Source organism: Gobius niger (genome assembly GCF_951799975.1).
Source record: "Gobius niger genome assembly, chromosome: 13".
In the NCBI taxonomy this organism is placed as follows: domain Eukaryota; kingdom Metazoa; phylum Chordata; class Actinopteri; order Gobiiformes; family Gobiidae; genus Gobius; species Gobius niger.
Genome location: NC_136864.1, coordinates 11,696,268 through 11,717,116, shown reverse-complemented (window position 1 = coordinate 11,717,116; position 20,849 = coordinate 11,696,268). Strand labels below are relative to the sequence as shown.

Genomic DNA, 20,849 nt, shown 5'->3' with positions numbered 1-20,849 from the left:
GTTGCCAACCCCTGCCCTATGCCGATACGCTGTAGTGCAGACAATGTGTTTTGCCTCATTTTTGGTTGAGGCCAAACACCTTTAATTAATCAACCAGGTAGCAATGACTTGTTAAAAACATTTAATTTAATAGATAAGACCCTGCTATATACAAGCAAATATTCACATGCCAATATAAAAATGCCAGAAGTAATTTCAAAGTATTTAACTAAATTCTCTCAGTACACTGTTGAGTCGCTTCATTTTCTCCTCCATGATTTTTTTCTGTGCGCTCGTCTCCTGCAGCAGCTGCCGCATCTCCTCCTCCACTTCATAAACCTGCAAAACACATTTACCACATCAGAACATCAGACCAACAAAAAGGTGGATTATCCAAATTACAGATTATTTTCAAGAGTGTTTTACTTTCTTTAAGTATACAGTGACTTGCTGTTAATCTGGTACATTTATGTTTAAGCCTCATGTCCTTTTAATTTTTCCCAAACTAACAGGCTTCTACATTGTCTATTGTGTAAACCCCTTATCTCGAAGCATTGTAACCAGATGTAACTTAACAACACAGCATAGTGCAATGAGAGGCCACCTACAAAGCAACCGGCGCACTAAAATAAAGTGCCCACACAAAGAGGCAGTGGTAGATGCAAATACTGTGAAGAGACACAGATTGGCGCAGCAAAAAATGTGGGTGGCTTTAATCTCTTAACCCCCACATGAACTGACCACATTTTCTCCAGTTTGGCTTTACCCAGATTTAAAAGCTTCCTGAAAAATACGTCAAAATAGCAACAAAAACATGCCGGGGAAGCAACAATAAAAAAGCGACAAAAACACGACTAAAGAGGGATGAACAAGCAACATTAAAGCCACAGAAGTGCAATGAAAATGTGACAAAAGTGCGAAGAAAAAGTGATGAAAACACAACCAAAAAATACAAAAACACAACAAAAAAACAGTGTTAATTTTGACAACGTATTTTAATTTACTTTGAGTCTTCGTTTTTTGACTAAAATTTAATTTAATTTTAGTCAAGATTTAGTGAAACAAATCATTTCAATTTTAGTCTAGTTTTAGTCGACTAAAATTGCAAGTAAATTTAATCAACTAAATTTAAGACAAATTTAGTCGACTTTGCATTTATAATATTCATTATAATCATATTAAATCAAGGTCCTCTGCTTCATGGAGCTGCTCCACATGAACAAAGCTCAGGGCTGTTTACATGATTTAAGGCTCTTTCAGACTTTCAATAGAAGTTTGGATGATTTTAGTCTCTCCTTTTCATTTTTATTCTAGTCTTATTTTAGTTTTAGTCTCATGAAAAACGTTTCATTTAGTTTTAGTCCAATTTTAGTCGTCAGAAATATCACTTCAACTAAAATTAAGACAATTAAGACAAAAGAAATATTTTCGTGGACAAAATAAACACTGCAAAGAAAGAGACAAAAAAAGTGATGAAAACGTGACAAAAACGTTAAAAAAAAATATGCACTTTTAGATTTGGGTAAAGCTTAACTGGAGAAAATGTGCTCGGTTAAGGCGAACGGTAAGAGGTTAAGGGACTCGTGTGAGAGTGAACACCTTCTGATTGGCCTGCTCGATCAGCTTCTGCTTGTCAGAGGCCAGTTGTAGCAGCTCGGCCTGATGTGTGACCTGTAGAGACTCCAGTTGCTGTCGGAAAGCGTCGTCGATAATGCGCAGCTTCTCCACGGCAGCTCTGCAAATCGACAAGACACAAAGTTTGACTCAAAAATTACTTTATAGTGCATCATTATTTCAGCGGTTAGGTACATCGCTGTTTTTTAATGAGACTGAGTCATACTTTTTCGCTTCAGTGGCTTTATCTCGCTCTTCGAGCAGCAGCTTCTCTTTTGAATCAAAGTTATCTTTCATTCGTTTCACTTGGGTCTCCAGTCGAGTGAGTAATTCTGCTTTTTCCTTCCACTTTTTGCAGGAATCACTACGAAATGACAAAACAAATTAAGTAAAACTCTTAAATCAAGGCCTTTGTTCTAAACATTTTTCTTTTCTTTAATTGACACACAGGACAAAACATTCCCACAACACATAGGCAGAGGAGGAACACATGAGGTTACGAATAACAAGAGGTAGATGGAATAGGATGTACAAACATTTGAGTGTTTTGTGTGTGAAATATTGGGGTGTGTGGATTCATTATGATACATAGTCATAAGATAGTGGAGAAAGAAAGGAGAAGAGAATAACGATATATAACAAAAAAGTACATACAAAAAGAAATAGAACTGATCATGGTAGTCATGAAAAACCCTAGTGACAGTAACAATACAATGATAGAAATTATAACCATAATTAAGAAAACCTTCAGACCAACATTCATAGTAATAATAGGATTAATAAGAATAATAGTAAATGGATGAATAGGATGGAAATAGTGTTGATAGAAACAATCATAAAAAAGTAAAAGGGGGGGGGGGGGGGGACCTACGTTGTATTTGCTATATATATTTTATACATTAAATTATATAGCAGTAATCATAGTAATTCAGTAGTATCAACTCTAATAATACTAAGTTCTAAACATTGTTACAGATGTTGGAATGTACATAAGAGTGTATTGTAGTAGCATTATTACAAATTCCCATTGGTTCAGGGAGCATGAGACATTATTTTCACAAAGTACGTGAGCACTGGTTCAAAGTGATTTGATCAATTTTTCTTTCTCAGGCAATGCAAATAAGAGCAATCTAATTAATTAAATCAGTTAATTGCAAAAGTGGCAATTTAATTTTTTAATTCATTTTAATGACTGTAATCAGTAAATTGCAAAGACTGCAAAACAACTAAATCCGTCACCATAAGCATCATACATGAATCCTAATCTTGAATTTAAAAGATAAGCCACATATCTAATCTCTATTGCAATACCTGCCAGAGAATTCACTATGTACATATTTTTCCCCAATTCAGCGCGGCCTCTATCCTCCACTTATAAACTCTTGCCTGTAAACTCTTTTGACTTCCTCCAGCTCCACTTCCTTATCCTCCAGCTGCTGCTTCAGCTCTTCTTTGCGCAGGGTGAGACGGTCGACTTGTTCTTTGAGCTCCGTCACAGGAGCCGTCTCTCTCTCCAGCTCCTGTCTGAAGGACGTTTCAGCCTGGACAGCCTGTTCACGCAGCCTCCGGACCTGCTCATCTCGCTGCTGTAAGGCCTGCAGCAAAACAGCAGAACGAGGCACAGGAGTGTGGGGCGAGTTTAAGAGTTTTGTGCTGCAGATAAATCTTGATGAGTAAGATAGAAACATTATTGAGAGGAAAATTAGACTAGACCTGAAAGTTTTTCTACCTCTTTAAGTTTGCGTATGGTCTCTGTCTGGTCATCTATAATTTTGGCTTTAATTTTAAGTGCATCGTTGTCCCTCTCGTTCTGTTTTTTCTGTGTCTCCAGCTCCGTTGACAGAACCTCAATCTTAGCCTCCAAACGGCCCCGGTCTTGAGCTAAAGAGGCACCTATTAAAGATACAGAAGGGAATATGTGAAAACGTTTTCATGTATGATTTTCCAGTTGTATATATCATCACAATAGCATTTACTGAGTATAGGTGCGGAAATGAAGAATCACAATGTTGATAATTAGAAATGCAACCATGTAAACCAGGGGTGCCCAAACTTTTTGTCTCCGAGGGCCAAAATGAAAAAGTGCCAAATACAGCGATGTCAAGTGTGAAACACATATAACTGCAAATAAATATAGTTATTTTATTTTTCGATAGCCTATACGTTTGCATTTGATTCTATCCACACAAATAACTTGCTATATTAAAACAAATGTTAACTCTGGCAAAAGCCTAGTTTTAGTAGAACAAAATCAACAATTGTAGCAATATAGTGCAAAATGCAAAAAAAAAACACCTGTATCTACAGCACCTACAGTGACTTTACCTCATTCATTTGTCAAAAAAAATTCAACATTAGATCATTTTGAAAGTGTCAGTTCAGCATCAATTCTTTTATAAGTCCATTTTTAACATGTACCTTTGTTAATGTCAACAACCTTTGCAATAAAAAGGAGTGAGGAGTGAAACAGCGCCCCCATTTGACGCTGGTGGCCAAAAAGTATACTGCATCCATATTTACCATTGAGGATGAATGGAAGAGAATTAGTATTAACCACACACAGTGCAAAAGTAGGACACCCTATGGCGGGCCAACAGAATTGGCACCCCTGATGTAAACTATAAGTTCTCATATCCATATAAATTTTCACATACAAAGATCTGATACTGCACTAACATTGCCCAATACAAGTGATCCCATTTGATCTATTTATCAATATATTTCTAGACAAAAATGCGTTAATATTTCAAATTTCAGGACTTAGTGATAGGCAAGTGAAGCCTTGTAACACTTCGAGCCTTTCCTGGCAAAAAAAAGTCTTGTGAGGTTCAAAGTGTCAGAGGAGTTTCATTCTGTTTAAACACTGACCTCTTGTGGACAAACACCAACACAATCATGTGCAAGTGAAGTTTCAAACAGACGTGTGGCAGTTTTCTTATTTGCAGCCTGATATTGATGTTTCAATTATCAAATCAATTATAGGCCGATAAATAAGAGTCATTTTCTTAGTAACGTGGTTCTGTGCTTCACGGAGCTCCAGTGGGCCACTATTTGCTGTAGAAGGCGCTCCTTACATTTCCCTCGCCTGGTCAGCTCCACCTCTGCTTTTGTTTCTCTTCAAAAGCAGGACTTTGTAAAGAATAGGAAAGGCGTTTATTCTGGCTGACCCACAGAAGTGCATAAACTTGCACCACATGAACTCATTTAAATGGGAAATGGTGGAAATGCAGCACATTTATTTATAACTAATAATTTATATCGCTATATGGACCAGAAAACATCCATGGTTTAGCGCCTCACCGCTCAAGGCAGCAGTGAAACGCTCTGAGCCGTTGATCGGCTTTGAGACACTGATGCACACCTCACAGAGTGAAGCACTTTGAGACTATTGAGACTTTTGTCATGTGACCACCGAAACAGGCTCCGACGCAGTGTTTCGAAGCAATCTGCATCAGGAAGAGTGATACAAACTCCAGAGCGTCAGGTTTTTTGGCCATCGCTAATTTCCATCCTTTTACTCAAGGAGCTGATTAACAAGACCCCTCCCTTGATTTTAGTCTAGCTATGTAAATGTAGCCTCATTCAGTGTGTGCTGACCCTGTTGAGCGAGCTCCTGGCCCCAGATCCTCCTCTCGGCTCGGAGCCCGTCGATCACAGACTCCTGCGCCGTGAGCTGAGACAACAGACGGGACTTGTCCTTCTTCAAGAGCTCCAGCTGCACAGACAGCCGCCGGTCCTGTCCCAACTCGGCCTCCATGGACTGCACACGGCTCTGCACACAGGAGCAGAGGCAATACAATAACACTACGAGCTCCTGATTATTAATGTTGATGATTAAATTCTCATTAACGTAATGGTAATCGTGACAGAGGAGGGCAACGCATTGTCTTGATAAGTGTTATGCGTAAAATGATTAGATATTCTTGTTTGTCGATATCTAAAAGGAAGGAGATGCAGACTCTCATTCATGTGTGTAGATAAGAAACAGGGTCTGTGGGTCAATGGTTGGAGTTTTGGTCAAGATTCTTAAAGACTGTAACAGTTTATAGGAAATATGTACCAATTCTTTAGCAAAGAGCCGCATTGTATTAAACATATCCAGTCATGCAAAGAGCCGCATTCTGATTGGCCAAGAGCCGCATCCCTGGTCTACAGTCTTGCCTCAATACGTGCCACGTCCAACAGACTGAAGGACGGCACCATCCACAGCTGTCACGAAGCTGAACTGTCCCCTTCCCTACTGAACATACACTTGCTGACATTGCTCTGTACATAGTGGTTACTATCGTTTTTTGCATCAAGGGTTTGATAGTAATGCAAATTTGATTCTCTGTGTGTGATTTACATGTGGTAGAATTGGCAATAAAGCTGAAACTAAACGGAACTGAACAATGCCTATGTCAGTATGAAGTGGTTACTTAAGACAGGAAGGCCCGCCCAGACAAAGAACTAATCTATATTTCTCCGTTAGCTTTATTGAACCATCAGATGTGTAAAGGCGGGTGTACCTTGAGTTCAGTGACGGCCTCCCGTTTGGTTCTGATGAGCTCGGCGATGCGTCCCTTCTGCTCTTTGACCATGGCTGTAAGCTCCTGCACCAGGGCAGCAGACTTCCTCTCCCTCTGCTGACACTGGGACAGGGACGCGCTCACTGCAGTCAGCTCTGCACTCATCTGATCACAGGCCCCTTTCACCTGCACAACATTTCATAGCTGTAGAAATGTTTTTTGTTTGTTTTGTAGTTGCTTTGAAAGAGAGAAACTATGGAACATGAAGAAATAAACAGCTGCATTATAACTACAGAAGTGCCTTCATTTCTGATCAAAGGTTAAAAATTCAATAAATACATTCTGTGAAAGAAAATGGTTTCCATTTTTGTAATAAGTGAAAAAATACTGAGGCTTCCTGTATTACACTTTAGTCTGCTGTTCTTACCGGACTTGATTCAAAATCAAGTTTCATGGTCAAAAAAAAAATCATTCCAACGCAGGAGGTCAATCTTCTTTTGCACTTTAACTTTGCAAAACCGTTTTCACTTATTAAACGGCTGCAGGGTTCAAACATTCCTATTCATCTTCACACAGACCTCTGAAAACCGTGTGGCTTCGATGGTCAAAGCCATTCGAAACTCGTCTTCCAGCGCGGCGTATCGTCTCCTCCCCTCCGCGATCCTCTCCTGCAGCTCGCACAGTTTCTGGTCCTGTTTCTGTTCGGCTGAGGCCACTTCTTTAGCCACTGCCTCGCGAAAGTCTGCCCCACCGGGCTGCAGTCGCATCTCCAGCTGTTTTCTGTGAGCAAAGACGAAACATGATTCACCCTTTTTGTTTAATATGATTTTAAGGTTCACTTTTTACACTGCAGGTGGTGAAGTTAAAGGCGACCAAGCTCTTCCACGTTTCCCCTATTTAAATACAGCTACCTGAGTAGTTACACGATCCAAGCATATCCAAGAGTTTGGGATAATCCACAGTTGCCATGGAGATCCAACATGTTTACTGTTAGCATACATTTTCCATAGGCTAACATTAGCTAAAAACAGTATAAAAAGTGGGGATAAAAGCTGTGAAACTACACCTGGTAAATACTTCAAACTCACTGTGGTGTCCAAGTGTTTTACTGTGAACAATAATCTCCATTAGTTTATAATTGCTGCTAATCCGGTGACGCTTAGCAATATGACATCACATTCCTGAACTCTATACTTACACAAAATGTGGATAAAAAGGGGTACTATATTGTACCTTAGGAGCACTTCGAGGTCCGTGCAGTAAAGTGAAGTGCTCCTAAGGTATTACTACACCTTACAATATAGTACAACTTTTTATACACTTAGAAAATCAACATGTTTAATTTTGTGTAACTACCGTATTTTCCGGACTAGTCGCTCCAGAGTATAAGACGCACCCCCTGCCAAACTATCAAAAAAAGTGCGACATATAGTCCGGAAAATAAGGTATACTTGGATCGTGTAACTATTCATGTAACCATATTTAAATAGGGGAAACGTGGAAGAGCTTGGTCGCTTCTAACTTCACCCCCGTTTGGCCCCATAGAGGAGAGGAGGAGAGGCTAAATGCTAACAACATCTTTGGTCTTTGTGCATGACTGAGCGCACACGTAAAGACCAGACAGGTACGCATCAACTCGTCTAAGCTCAGGTAAGAACATATCTCAGTATGGAAAAACGGCGGCCCGTTCCTTTACCAAAAGACGCTACAAAACATGTCTTGCACAGGTCTTGCATACATTCATAATTAAACAAATGCATAAATGAAACATCCAATGGTTAATTACTACACAATAACACCTTTACTAAAAGTGTATGGTTGAACGCTGCAGTAACAGTAAACACAATAATAGGATTCAGCAGAGTATTCAAAGTCAGGTTGAGGAATAAGGCAAATAAGCTGATCCAACAAATGTTTTGTTTTTTTCATGCAATTAATTAAACATCGGCAAACAAAATGAATTTCCTCAAGCGGATATTTTTTTGCCACCACTTACGACATGCTGAAGCAGACAAAAAACACTAAAAAGGAAAGAAGGCAATGTGAGCATGTAATTGGCTAAAAACTGCTTGCTCCCAGAAAATCCAACTTGCATTAATAGTTAATTACAATTAGTGAGGAGACTGTGGAATCAACGGTCAGTTCCAGTCGACTGAAGAACAGTTTCATACACAAGGCCATCGGGAAGCTGAACTCCCTGCCCTCCCTCCCACCCCTCTTTCCACACCCACCGCTCCGCAATCAAGGATGAGAGAAATATAATTGACAAATAAAAAATCTTGAATCTTGAATTCAGCGTACTCCTATCGCTAGTAAACATAACCATTATTGTTTTCTTGATACCGTGTCCACATCATCAGGTTTGCCGCCCCAATATCGAGTGGGTAATTTCTTCCTCACGGATAATTAAGATTGAGTGTAAAAGCCGGTGTTCACCAGTGTGGTGGTGAAATGTACCTGTGCTCCTGTTCCCTTGAAGCCAGTAGTTCGTGAAGCTGCTGCAGTTTGTCTTTGTGCTGTCGGACTGAGGCTCTTTGAATGTCCAGCTCCCTCTTTAACACGGCAAACCTGTTCTCCAACTCCTGACACCGCTTCACCTGAACAGATTCATATGGTATAATTGAAATGAATGACTCAGGTCATGACGGCCTTGTAAAGATGTTTTTCTGAAGTGGCAGTTCATTTGATGTTGTAAAGTAGCGAAGGCCATGTATAAGTCTCTTTCCGATCTTTGAGAAAAAACAATTTTCACAAAATCGAAGTATTAAAAATATACAAAAGATCTTTAAAAGGCACAAAATAGGTGGCGTTCACGATTTAGAATGTGATGATGTCATAATGTCAGATGGAGGGCGGGGCCAATACAGCCAATACGGGAGAAATGCAGTTTTTGGAAGAAATCACCAAAACGAAAAATTACAAATGTTTTTCCTCATCAGTATTTGATCGTAATTGGATTCACAAACCTGTGATATTATTTTTATGTCTGAAAGTTCTTTCTATTGGACAACATCACGCTCATGTTTTTGCATATTGTCACCACTTTTTGACGTTTTTCGGGGGGAAATAATTGGACATTAGTTCATATGTGCTGACAGAGATATGAGCCATAAAACAAAGACATAAATATATGCATTTTATCAGTTACTGCAGTTACCATAGTTACCATCAGTGGCCCTCCAGCTCAATTTTAAACTATGGGCTCTTTAGTGTGTAATGTTGTGATCTGAAGATGAATTACTCATCTAGTTTTGCATACAGTGGAATAGACTGAAAATAAAGTCTTAATGTTATTATACAATTTTTTTTTGTCAGTATAGGAAAAAAAAAACATTAACACTAATAGACCGATATATCGGGCCGATATTTGGGTGTTTTAGATTTTAGAAAGGGCACAGTCTGGGCTTAAAAAGGCCCACCCACAACTTTCTAGGCCTCAGGGGAGCAGAGTTTTCGTAGTGAACTAGTTTGTTCACCTATTTTGTTCACCTATTTTACGTATTTTTTTGTCTTTGACTTTTGCATAAAATTTCTGAACCATAAGAGATAAAGACTTGCCTTTTATGTTTTGGAATCTACTGATTTTTGTCTTTCAAACAAGCTCCGTCTAGGTATCTACTAAATATAAATATGCAGCGCCCCCTGCTGTCACAGTTCAGTTTTTTTAATTTTCATTTCAAATATCAGTGGTGCATATCGGCATCGACCAATCATGATATCCCCCCAAAAAATCGGCATCGGTCTCAGAAAACCCCACATCGATTGACCTCTATTAGATATATTTTTATGATTTAAACCTTTAATATAATACTAAATATGTAACTATAGACTCTAGTTTAAGGTGTCCTGTTTTCGACTTGTACTAAAATAACAAAGCTGATACGTCTGCACCTCTTCCGCCGTCTGCTGAGCCCTGAGACTGTCGGCCTGTGCGATGCTCTGCTGCAGTTGGCTCAGTCCGCTCTTGTGCAGCTGTTCTGTGCTGCGGCTCTGCTCCAGCTGCACAGACAGAGACTGACACCTGCCCTCCAGCTCCTCCACGCGCCGCTGCAGCTCCGAGCGCCCCGAGCGCTCCTTCAACAACATCTCCTTCAGCCTGCAGAGAGAAACAAGGGCAGAACCAGTGTGAGGAAGCTGTTAATTCACTGTGCATTTTTAGTTTTACATTCAGTGAACAGGGGAGCAAGACTTCATTAGTGCAACAGGCCCCAGGCAAACACTGCTTGCATTCATCCTAGCATGGACAATTTTAGAGACACTAAACTAATCTGCACAAACATGTATTCTGACAGTGAAAGAAAGCTACAGCATTATGACAAAAACACACACACACACAAAAACACTATACCTCTAAAAGCTAATTATTAATCTTATAGTAATAATTATTTGTGTCTTTACAGAGTATTTTAACAGAACATTCACAAAATCTTATGTAAAAAGAGAATAAACTAAGAAAGAGCCTTTTAGCTAGAAAGGAAAGTCTAAGAATCATCACACTGGGATATTACCCGCTTATGAAACGAAAATGAAAAATTAATCCATAATTTAAGCACAAAATGCCATCTCACGCAGTGTAATATTTGAATTGTTGATGATAAGACATTTCTAAGTAATCTGCCTCCTGATGAGAGAGAGCCGAGCGCCGCAGAACCATTACAGAGAGACAGAAAAGATTGATTCCTCTAATTCAGCTGACATATGCCGTCAGTTCGGCTCTAATTACAAACATAATACGGATTTATCACAACCAAACGCGCCAGCCAGACTACAGGAGCGCTTCTCAAACAGTGGTAGTGGGCCAAGCCGTGGCATTTAGCTGTTTGGTGAAGTGTGACGGGAGGTTTGGGACGACTGGGTCTGGTTAGTCCTGGTTCAAGCATGGTTTCTTTCTCCTGTTATCCATGCGTTTCAGCAGAGATGGTGACAAAGTACATTTACCAAGGCAGAGCTGTACTTAAGTTTTGTTTTAGGGTAATCTTTTTGTTTAGAACTCATTACTTTTACTCCACTGTATTTCTATAAAGGCACCAAAGTAAAAAGTATTTTAAGTCAGCAATGTGTTTGTCCCATTTACGGGTCTTATGCAATGGCCGCTGGATGCTCTGACACTAGGGGGCCGCCATTAGTCCGCTTTTGCTGTAGTACCTCCGTGTAGCCGCTAGTCACCCATTAGAAAGCATTGCACTTTAGACATGTTAAAACAACTTTAAAGCCTGGTTTCTAATTTTCCTAAACTTTCTACAGCTAGATATTCCTCCTGTGATAACACTGGGTTAGTTACAATTAAAGAAACCAGGCTGGTATTTGTAAGAACATTTTGAGAAATCTCTAATACTAATGAGGGCCGGACTTTGATTGACATAAGCATTAGAGCTAATGGTGCGGGTGTGGCTACGACCAAACTACGCACCCAAAGTGAAGCTCCCACCCTTATGCCCTTTTTAGGAACATGCTCCATCACAGCAGGGTAGGGTAGGAGGAGTCTGTAAATCCGCCATGATGTCCCCCTCGAACGTAGTTATTATGGCAAACGGAGTGGAGTGAGAAGGAGTTGTCTATTATTTTACAGTCTATGGTCTTATAATGAACGGTCCAGAACAGTGCCATTAACTTAAACCAAATTAAGTAAGGGGTGGTTTAAAAATGATGTAAAGTAGCCTAATCCTGGTTTAGTTCAAGTTTATCTGGGAGTTATGCCCCGTTTAGACCTTCAGTAGACCTGGTAGCCTTGGTTTAACGCTGCTTTTGTCCTGAATTAGTCCTTGTTGTACAGACCAGTTTTAATCCTGGTCAAAAGAAAATCTTATACTAGACCTTGTTTAGTCCAGGGTTCAGATCTGGTTCAATTTTGGTCTTAGGTGGTGAGAAAATGTGAGACCCACTAATCTGAATGTGACGCAGTGGGGCCATATTCTTCCAGCCAAATGGTCCCTAATATGCAGTGACAGGGATACGCATATTTAATTAGAGATAATTGCGGACAGTATGCATTTGGATAAAACACATGATGAAGATGGGACTGTGGGTTAATGGCCATTCATTCACTGAAGAGCCGTTTTGTCATTATAGAGTGCTACAGGCGAGAATTATGGTTCAATGACACTGAGAGGTTTTAATGAAGGGTCAGTGCTCATGGTTTAACGATGCCCTGATGTGGTCTGTGTTTCCGAGATAAGAAGATGTTTTGTTCAATATCTTTCTCATTAAATCAATTCATCTCAGGGCATTGGACAGTAATGTTGCTACAACTGGACAGCCAAATTGAATGCTGGCTTTGGTATTAAATTTATGACTACGTGGAGATACTATTCACATCCACAACTAAACCTATGTAATAAAACGGGTACATCGCTAGGTTTTAGAACTAAAGGACAGCTGCATCTATCAGGGATCAGGATATCACAAAGATGAACTCTCCACTTTCGTTTACCGTCCCCTATTGTTGATATTGCTCTACGATGGTAAGGGTAGGTAATTTAAAAAAAAAACATAAATAACTAATTTCTATCTATACTCTGCCTTAAATAAAACAAAAACTAAGTATTTGCACAAAAAATTCAATTTGTAGCTTGTCATAATTGTCAAAAAGCTTATAAAAAGTAAATCACTTTATTACTATAACCTTATGAAGGGCAGGTCACATAGAAAGACAAATGTCTGGATTCGTGGTCTTGTTACCTGTCAGTGGTGTGGACGGCCAGACTCTGCAGGTCCTGCTCTTCACTGACTTTGGTCTGGAGACACTTGAGCTCCTCTGTCAGTTTCCTCACGGCCTGCTCCGCTTTCCAGCGCCGCTCTCTCTCCTGATCGCGCTCCTCCACTATGGTCTGTCCCACGATACATTTAATGAGGCAATACATAAGACCAGTGGTCAGTTCTCACGTTCAGAGAGGTGATATTGTTAAGTAGTTAATTAGAGCAGTTTACTTCCAGGATTGGTCTAAAGTTTATACTTCAGGTATTTCTTTTTTAGATCAAGTTTAGTAAAAAATGCATAATTTGAGAAGGTTTGGACTAATCTTGAAATAATAAGACAAAATATTGTTTTGAATTACTGGAAAATTACTTGTTGAGGATGGTCGTGTTTTAAAGAACCGTTTAAGTCATGGCTTAGATTGATAATCTTGTTTGATACAGACATATTCCAGGGAATAGTTCCTGTTTTTGTCCCGGTCCAAAGTTCATGCCTTGTCCTTCTTTGGTAGCCTTCATTTTAAAGCAGTACTAAGTAACTTGTTCATCTTAATAAATCTTTTACACTGCGTTCCAAATTATTATGCAAATGACATTTTTCTAAGATTTTCTAAATTGTCAACTCAAATGAGAGTCAGCATAATTTTCAAGTCTTTAACTGGTAGAGGATCATTTAAATGTGGTTGTGGTCTCCTAGTGATAACAGTATTGTTTTCAAAAATGAATGTAGCAAAAACCCCAAAATCTACTGTTCCAAATTATTATGCAACTCATCATTTCAATACATTTTAAAGCTTGTAATTAACTGAAAACGGTCATTGGCTGAATTTGTAGCATTAGGAGGTCATATTTACTGAAATCAAAAGCTATTTCAATCAAAAAAATATTAACAGGTCAAGTTATATTTTACCATAGGAGCCCTTGTGTGATAGCAGCTTCAAAATTCTTTTTTTGTTTTTGGACGTTGGACGGATGTTAGAATAGCCTCCCAGAGCGGCCGTTTGGATTAAAACTGCCTCCCACCCTCAGAAGTTTTTTTTGTTGAGGCTCCAAAAGGTTCTCAACAGGGTTGAGGTCAGGGGAGGAGGGGGTCCACATCATGAGTTTCTCTCCTTTTATGCCCATAGCAGCCAGTGATGCAGAGGTTTTCTTTACAGCAGGACATGGTGCGTTGTCATGCATGAAGAGGATTTAGTTAGGGAAAGCACGGCTCTTCTTTTTGTAGCATAGAAGACAGTGGTCAGTCAGAAACTCCACATATTTTTCAAAGGTCATTTTCACACCTTCAGGGAGCCTAAAAGGGCCTAAAGGGGCCGACCAGCTCTCTCCCCATGATTCTGGCCCAAAACATGACTCCGCCCCCTCTTTACTGACGTCACAGCCTTGTTCAGACATTGTGGCCATTCACCAACCGTCCACTACTCCATTGATTTGACCATCCAGGGCTACACGGCCTCATCAGTGAACAAGACTGTTTGAAAATGAGTCCTCATGTATTTCTGAGCCCGTTGCAGCCATTTCTGTTCATCAGCTTCAATTAACAGTTTAGGGGAGGCCCGGATAGAAGGTTTATGCACAACTGCAGCCTCTGGAGGGTCCTACACCTTGATGTTCGGGAGACTCCAGAGGCACCAGCAGCTTCAAATACCTGCATGCTGCTTTGTAGCACCTGTTCTCTTAATCTGATGTGTTTGTCTGACAGAAACCGTCCATATTGTGCCTTTATCTGCACAAACCCGAGTGTGCTCTGAATCATCCACAAATCTCTTATCTGTACGATGATTACACTTAATCTTTCATGAAATATTGAAGGTTTTCATACCAAGACCAAGGCATTCAACTATTTCACGCTTTTCATCAGCAGAGAGACCCTTTTTCTTTACCATATTGCTTGAAAATGATGATCTGCTTAATAAAGTGGAACACCCTTTTTCAGTAGTTTTTCCCTTAACTGGGCTAAACCTGAAAACTAATCATCCCAGGTCTCTGAGATTAATGTCAGTGATTCATAGAGCCCCAAGACACGATACCATCCATGAGTTTCATTAATTTTTTTTCTTTTTTTTTACCCTTTTGCACAAAAATACAATTTGCATAATAATTTGGAACGCAGTGTATAGTCCCTCTGGGAGTAATACAAGTGTTAATGGGATGATTGGGGGGTCTTTCATCTCCCCCTGATGAAAAACCACACTTGCAGCTTTCCCTGCTCCGACCCGGACTCCCAATACACACTAATGGAAACATGGAGAAACAGCTAACAGGCAAACGGGCAAAGCTAACTGTGGGCTAGCGCTACTTAAACAGTATTCACAGCCAAGTTTGAGTGAAAAAAATTATCTCCATTGTGTAATTGAATGTACAATACCCCTCTCTCCCATTGTCTTTTCTAACATATTTTCTTTTCTATCATATTTACTCTCAAGAACAATTAATGAGTGCAAAAAAATCGCAACATGCTACGTCACCTGCAGTGGCGCTTATGGCCTCTAGGTGCATGAGTTACTTAGTACTGCTTTAATACTTAAAAGGTTTGGCAAGTTGTTTTCTTGGGTAAAAGTTTGTAAAGCTCATATCTGAAAGGTCATAACTTAGATAGAAACTAAAACATTGGTGAAATACAAATTCACACAAGCCTCATTACATGGAGACAGCTTCGTCTTTACCCTGTAAGTCTCCTCCTCCTTGGTGGACCTAGTTTTCACATGGCCAGAGGCTTCAGCACTTTTCAAAGGGTCCCTCCGCGCCAGCCTCGCAGTCTCCACACCTGACTTCTTCTTGGGCCCCACAGAAGCCTTTGAAGTTTTCTGTTTATGATTCTCCTGATCACTGCACATAAAACAAATCACAGGAATCGAACAAGCTGTAAACCCTGATTATTACAACCCCGCGAGCTAACACTGCAGTGAAGGTCAAAACAGATGGGTGTAATTCTAGGTTTTATAGATAAACAGTGACTAAGTAGATTTTGAAACTATATTTGGTTCACCTTGTATTTGAAGAGGACACGGTGGTGCTTAAATTAAATTACAGATTCTAAAGCGCATCCAAAAAACTGAATTATAAAGTTAGATGAGAAAGTTAAGACCATAAAACACAGAGTAGTTAATCATAAAAAATGTGTGACAGTAGTAATTTCCAACCAAAGACCGTCGAGATAATTAACATAATTACTATTTAGAAAAACAGCAGACTTTTGAAGTCTGATGAAAAGATGAACAGCTTTAATTGCCGCCGCCTGCAATTATTTTGATATGTTTTGTAAAAACAATTTTTTCTTTCATTCTGTGAGATGTTTTGTTGAGAAACCAGACAAATCATAACAAAACAGCTACCATAACTTACAGTGGGGCAAAAAAGTATTAGATAGATATCCAATAGGAAGTCTATGGAGAACTGACCAAATACTTTTTTGCCCAACTGTATAAGATGAAACTTATATCCAGTACCTGAGCTTACTATTTTTTTTATACTCAGCCACAATAAAAATCTAAAACTTTGGGCCAATATCAAAGACGCAATACCTGTCGGATCTCCTGCTTTTTATGTCCTTTTCGCCAGAGATGCTCCTATGTTTGGGGATCCGGGAGCGCTTCTTATTTTCTTTTCCACTGTCACACTCGCTCTCTGACGTGCGGTCTGTGTCCCTCTTGGGTATCCGTACCATCACCACAGGCGGAGTGCTAATGCTGCTGCTGCTGCTGCTGGGTTTGTCTGTTGAAGGACCCTGATAGAACAGAACAGTGTCTGGTTAATTCCATTGTTTGGCAAATGCGCCTTACAAACACTTAAAAAAAAAAGCACATTTTAAACATGAGCATATTTTTTTGTATAATTGTTGGAAAAGGTCAACAACTGATTAAGAAAAAAACTTTAACAGCATTATCACATCTAGGATTTTGGAAAGAGTGTCTCATTAAATCCGCAGATAAAACTCACATCTAAATCTTTAGAATGACAAATGGCAAATGGAATTACAAGGCTCTCGTACTTTGTAATATGTTCTTTTGTACTATTGTTGTGATATCCACTTTTATTGTAATGATTTCGGGGTGGGCGTTTATAAGCTTTTGCTTCGGCCCACTCCTTGGCCCTCATTTATCAACATTGCGTACAAAAACGGTGTACGTGTAAGTGTATTTGCGATATACGCCAGAGTGCCCGTGGCATTTATGAACCCGTGCTTTCCGCTCAGATCTCTCCGTACGCAAAAGCAGCTGATGGTAAATGCCACGGAGAAATCCCAGCGTCATCTGAATGAAACGCCCAAAAATATTCATAATCAGGAGGCCTCACCCACGGGTTTTACGGCACGCACGCACGAAACACGGCAAAAAAGGAACATTTGTCCAACCAGGAAATGATAAAGAATTGTTTTTAACACAACAAATATGATATTTTTGCGCATGAGAAAAATTAAAGAATCTATTAGAAACCCACAATAACCTTATAGCCAATCCAAGATCACATTCACTAAAAAGAAGTAGGTTAATAATACTAATTAAAAAAACACGTTTATTAAATACGCTGTAGGCCTAAATAGCCTATATAAAAAAGGGTATAAAATTAAATAATGTGTAGTAAAAAGAAGAAAGCGTGGATGTAACGCTGCAGTCCGAGCAGACTCTGGACCATGAACTGAACCAGCAAAAAGCAGCTGTCAGCTCCGCGGACTCAGCGCTAGAGCCGGGGGCAGAACTGCACGTCTTTTGGCCTGATCAGAGCTTTCCTCCGGGAGGGAACAGGTGCGCGGAGAGCTCACAGCCAACCGGAACCTAACGAACCCGTCCGGACCGAAGACAGCCCTACGACGGGACGAGCTTCGATCCTCCCCCTGAGGAGAGGAGAGCGCGCGGTCAGCAGACCCTGCGCGCGCTGCTCCTGGACCTTACGAACCCGTCCGGACCGAAGAAAGCTGTTGAGCTGTCGAAGGATTTATTTGACACCCGGGTTGCTCGCGCCACGGAACACGGTCCACAGACTTGACGCTCAAACCAGCCAGAACACGGAGCGGGGCCTCGCACAGACCCAGGTGAGTCCCGGTGTCCCGACGGCAGCGGCATGTGAGGCGGGGAAGCCATCCACACAAAGTTTGCGCAGCAGCTTTTTTGTTAAAAAAGAAAACATGTAAAAAAAAAAACACCATGAGAGTCTCTATGGCCCGCAGTCCAGGTTCTAGTGTCTCTGGTCGGGCTGAGCCTGAGCTCGACCCGTGGCGTGGAGGAGCAGGTCGATGCAGCGCAACATTGAATCAAGTCTGCCCATAAACAGTAACGCTGTAGCCTTGTTTCATGTTTAAATCATCAATGTGGATTATATGCGGTGTGGCAATGCAATTCATGCTGCTAAAAACCGTTTCCAGCGCGGTTTAGTGTTTAGTTAAACTGGTGTATCATGTACACCACCTCCTGACTTGGTGTAGGATCTGAGCGCACCGTACGCCGAGTGTACGGTGCGCTCAGATTGATAAATGCCAAAACAGGCGGTAATTTTTCGTACACCCCACATACGCTCTGATTTCACCGTACACAAGTTTGATAAATGAGGGCCCTTTTGAGCAGAATTTTAACTGCTCAAATGAACAAATAAACTAAAACTAAACAAATAAAAAAATGCCCTGTGCTTTGGCAGTGGTCTACATCTTGTCCCATAGTTTAAATCTTTCATCTTTTTGTAGTGTTTTAGCATATCATTATTATATGTGATTGAAGTTAACAGACCAGACCTAAAAAACAGAAATGAAATCACCTTCTGAATGAGCAGAGACACCTGGCGCTCGAGTTTCCTGAGGCGCTCTTCATTATAAGGGTCTGGTGCATCGGCTGCACTGGAAACTGCAGGGGCCGCGTCCTTTTGATCCGACTGTGGCTTCGTATCGGCAAGAACTTCTGACACAATCCGCTGACGAAACTGGTTCAACACCTCGTCAATGCGGGGAGTGGTAATGCTACTTCCTTTGACCTGAGAAATAATATAGTAAGTACTCCTCATGCTGCCTACTTTAAAGAAATATGACACAAAAAAAAGGTGTAATTACAGGTTCACTGTGACTGGTGTCTGAGGAGAGGAGAGCTACGTAATCATCCAAACCAGGAATGTCCAGCTTATGCACATGAGGTTCACGCGGGTTTCCCAGTTGGTCCAGACCATCCAGGACAGAGATTTGAGGCAATGACTGGAAGACAATCTCCCTGTAGCCTGCAGTAATGGAGAAATAAACACTACTGATGAATTATGTGCATGCATTCCACAATAAAATGCATTTACAATAACTAAATAATGTATGACATGAACCGTATTAACAGCAGAAAAAACACTTAAGAGTTTCATGTTGACAAAGCCTAAATTTGTTTCTAAAAGTGTGAAAAGAAATGTCATAACAAACACATTATTGCTGCTGTTGACGTGTGTGGAAACTATTAAGTCGATAACAAAATGTTGATCAAGAAACACAAGTACAAATGACAGAAAATTCTACTGCCTGGCTGTTTGTAAGCCTTACCTGGTGAACTGCAGATCGGGTTGTCAGCTCCATCTTTGTACAAAACAACTTCTTTAAGACTGTGCAATCCCAGCAGGCATTGCAGCAGGTGATCGATGCTATCCAGTTGGTTGCTATGGAGGCTGAGGTGGTTAAGCTTGTACTGCGGCCCGTGGAGATACAACAAACCTAATAAAAGCAGGAGCGTAGGTATCCATCATCAGTAGCAGCGTGTTACCATTCGCGGAGTCAAAAAATGCACAACTCTTACCTGTGAGGTTATTAATTTGATTGTAGGACAAGTTTAATCTCGTTAGGTTCACAAGGCCATTCAGTCCTGAAAGGCGGAAGCAACAAAAGAGTGATTTTACAGCTCATAAAGCACTCACAGAACTTTAGACCAAACGGAAGACAGAGATAAATGACTCGAGGAACTCCCCCTGCACCAGAACATCCATCATACCACTGAAAAGGTAATTAAAACACACACCTTCGACCTTGGTGATTAAGTTGCATGATAGATTCAAAGTTCTCAGAGAAGTGAGAGAGCTCAAGCCTTCAATGCGGGAGATGGAGTTGGAGGAGAGGTCCAGGTGGCGCAGGTGCCAGGCGTGGGTCAGACCCTCGACCCGTTGGATGTTGTTGCAGTGAAGATTGAGGGAGGTTATAGTAGAGACGAGCGGGACTTCCTGTAAACTGTGCCAAAAAGAAAGTACATAATGTAGCAAATAATAGGCCAAGCCACAAAACATAGTAAAAAATAGGTACATGAACAACAGGTCGTCCAGCAGACTGTGCAAAGCTGACCAATCTGATGTTATATGCAACAAGAAGCAACTATGGCAAACTGTCACTGTTACTAAAAGACTTCCTTACACTGTACTGCAATTGTGGTTACGTTTGATACAATAGAGTCCAGACGATTCTTTTATGAGCAATACGAGACTAATGAATAAAAATCATAAATAGTAACTTTACCTTTTTATCTTCTTGTCAATGAGGCTCAACTCCGTGTCTCCCATATTTATAACAAGGATCTCTCGAGGTTTGAATCACGTTTCGGTAAAACCAGTAAACATACATAGCTACATCTGCAGCTGGTAGCGTGGGGATAACCCATAAACAAAGAAATGGGTACAAAAAAAAATTGGAAATCGTTACGACAAGAGGCAAAGTTGGCTAGCTAGCGTTGCTTCTTCTACTCGATAAGCGAAACACAGCACATCACGAACTCGACAAAAAAGACCTCATTAACTCGCTTAAACTCACTTAAGACTAACTTTAACACTCGATGTTTGTGTTGAACTCGTTTAAAATAGCCATATACATATACATATACTTTATTTAGTTTCTCTCAGTTGTTAATCAGCTTCTTGAAATCACCGCTCCGTGAGTTTTACTTCCTGTTTACATGACGTTGACAACGCAAACTTCCGGTGACAACGCAAGGCCCGCCCTCATTATTTTTTTCCTCCTTTTTTTTTAAACTTTCGTCTTGTCCAGAGTCTATTTTAGGCCCAGTTTAGAAGGTCATTACTTTATGTTACTTATAAGGCGGTAATAGGTATGAACAA

General features: G+C 40.4%; 1 protein-coding gene across 1 annotated transcript; it reads right to left on the bottom strand.

Annotated features, from left to right (window-relative positions):
- Positions 1–147: 147 nt before the first annotated feature.
- On the bottom strand, positions 148–20,386 carry lrrcc1 (leucine rich repeat and coiled-coil centrosomal protein 1). The gene is made up of 19 exons (XM_079569696.1): positions 20,254–20,386; positions 19,766–19,971; positions 19,547–19,612; positions 19,297–19,464; positions 18,832–18,992; positions 18,543–18,755; positions 16,319–16,521; positions 15,461–15,623; positions 12,780–12,928; positions 9,993–10,197; positions 8,559–8,698; positions 6,680–6,881; positions 6,102–6,287; positions 5,191–5,365; positions 3,323–3,486; positions 2,980–3,188; positions 1,820–1,957; positions 1,579–1,714; positions 148–318 (listed from the first exon to the last, which is right to left on the bottom strand). The coding sequence occupies exons 1-19, from the start codon at positions 20,295–20,297 to the stop codon at positions 205–207; spliced, it is 3,042 nt and encodes a 1,013-aa protein (XP_079425822.1). The 5' UTR covers positions 20,298–20,386; the 3' UTR covers positions 148–204.
- Between the last annotated feature and the right edge of the window lie 463 nt (positions 20,387–20,849).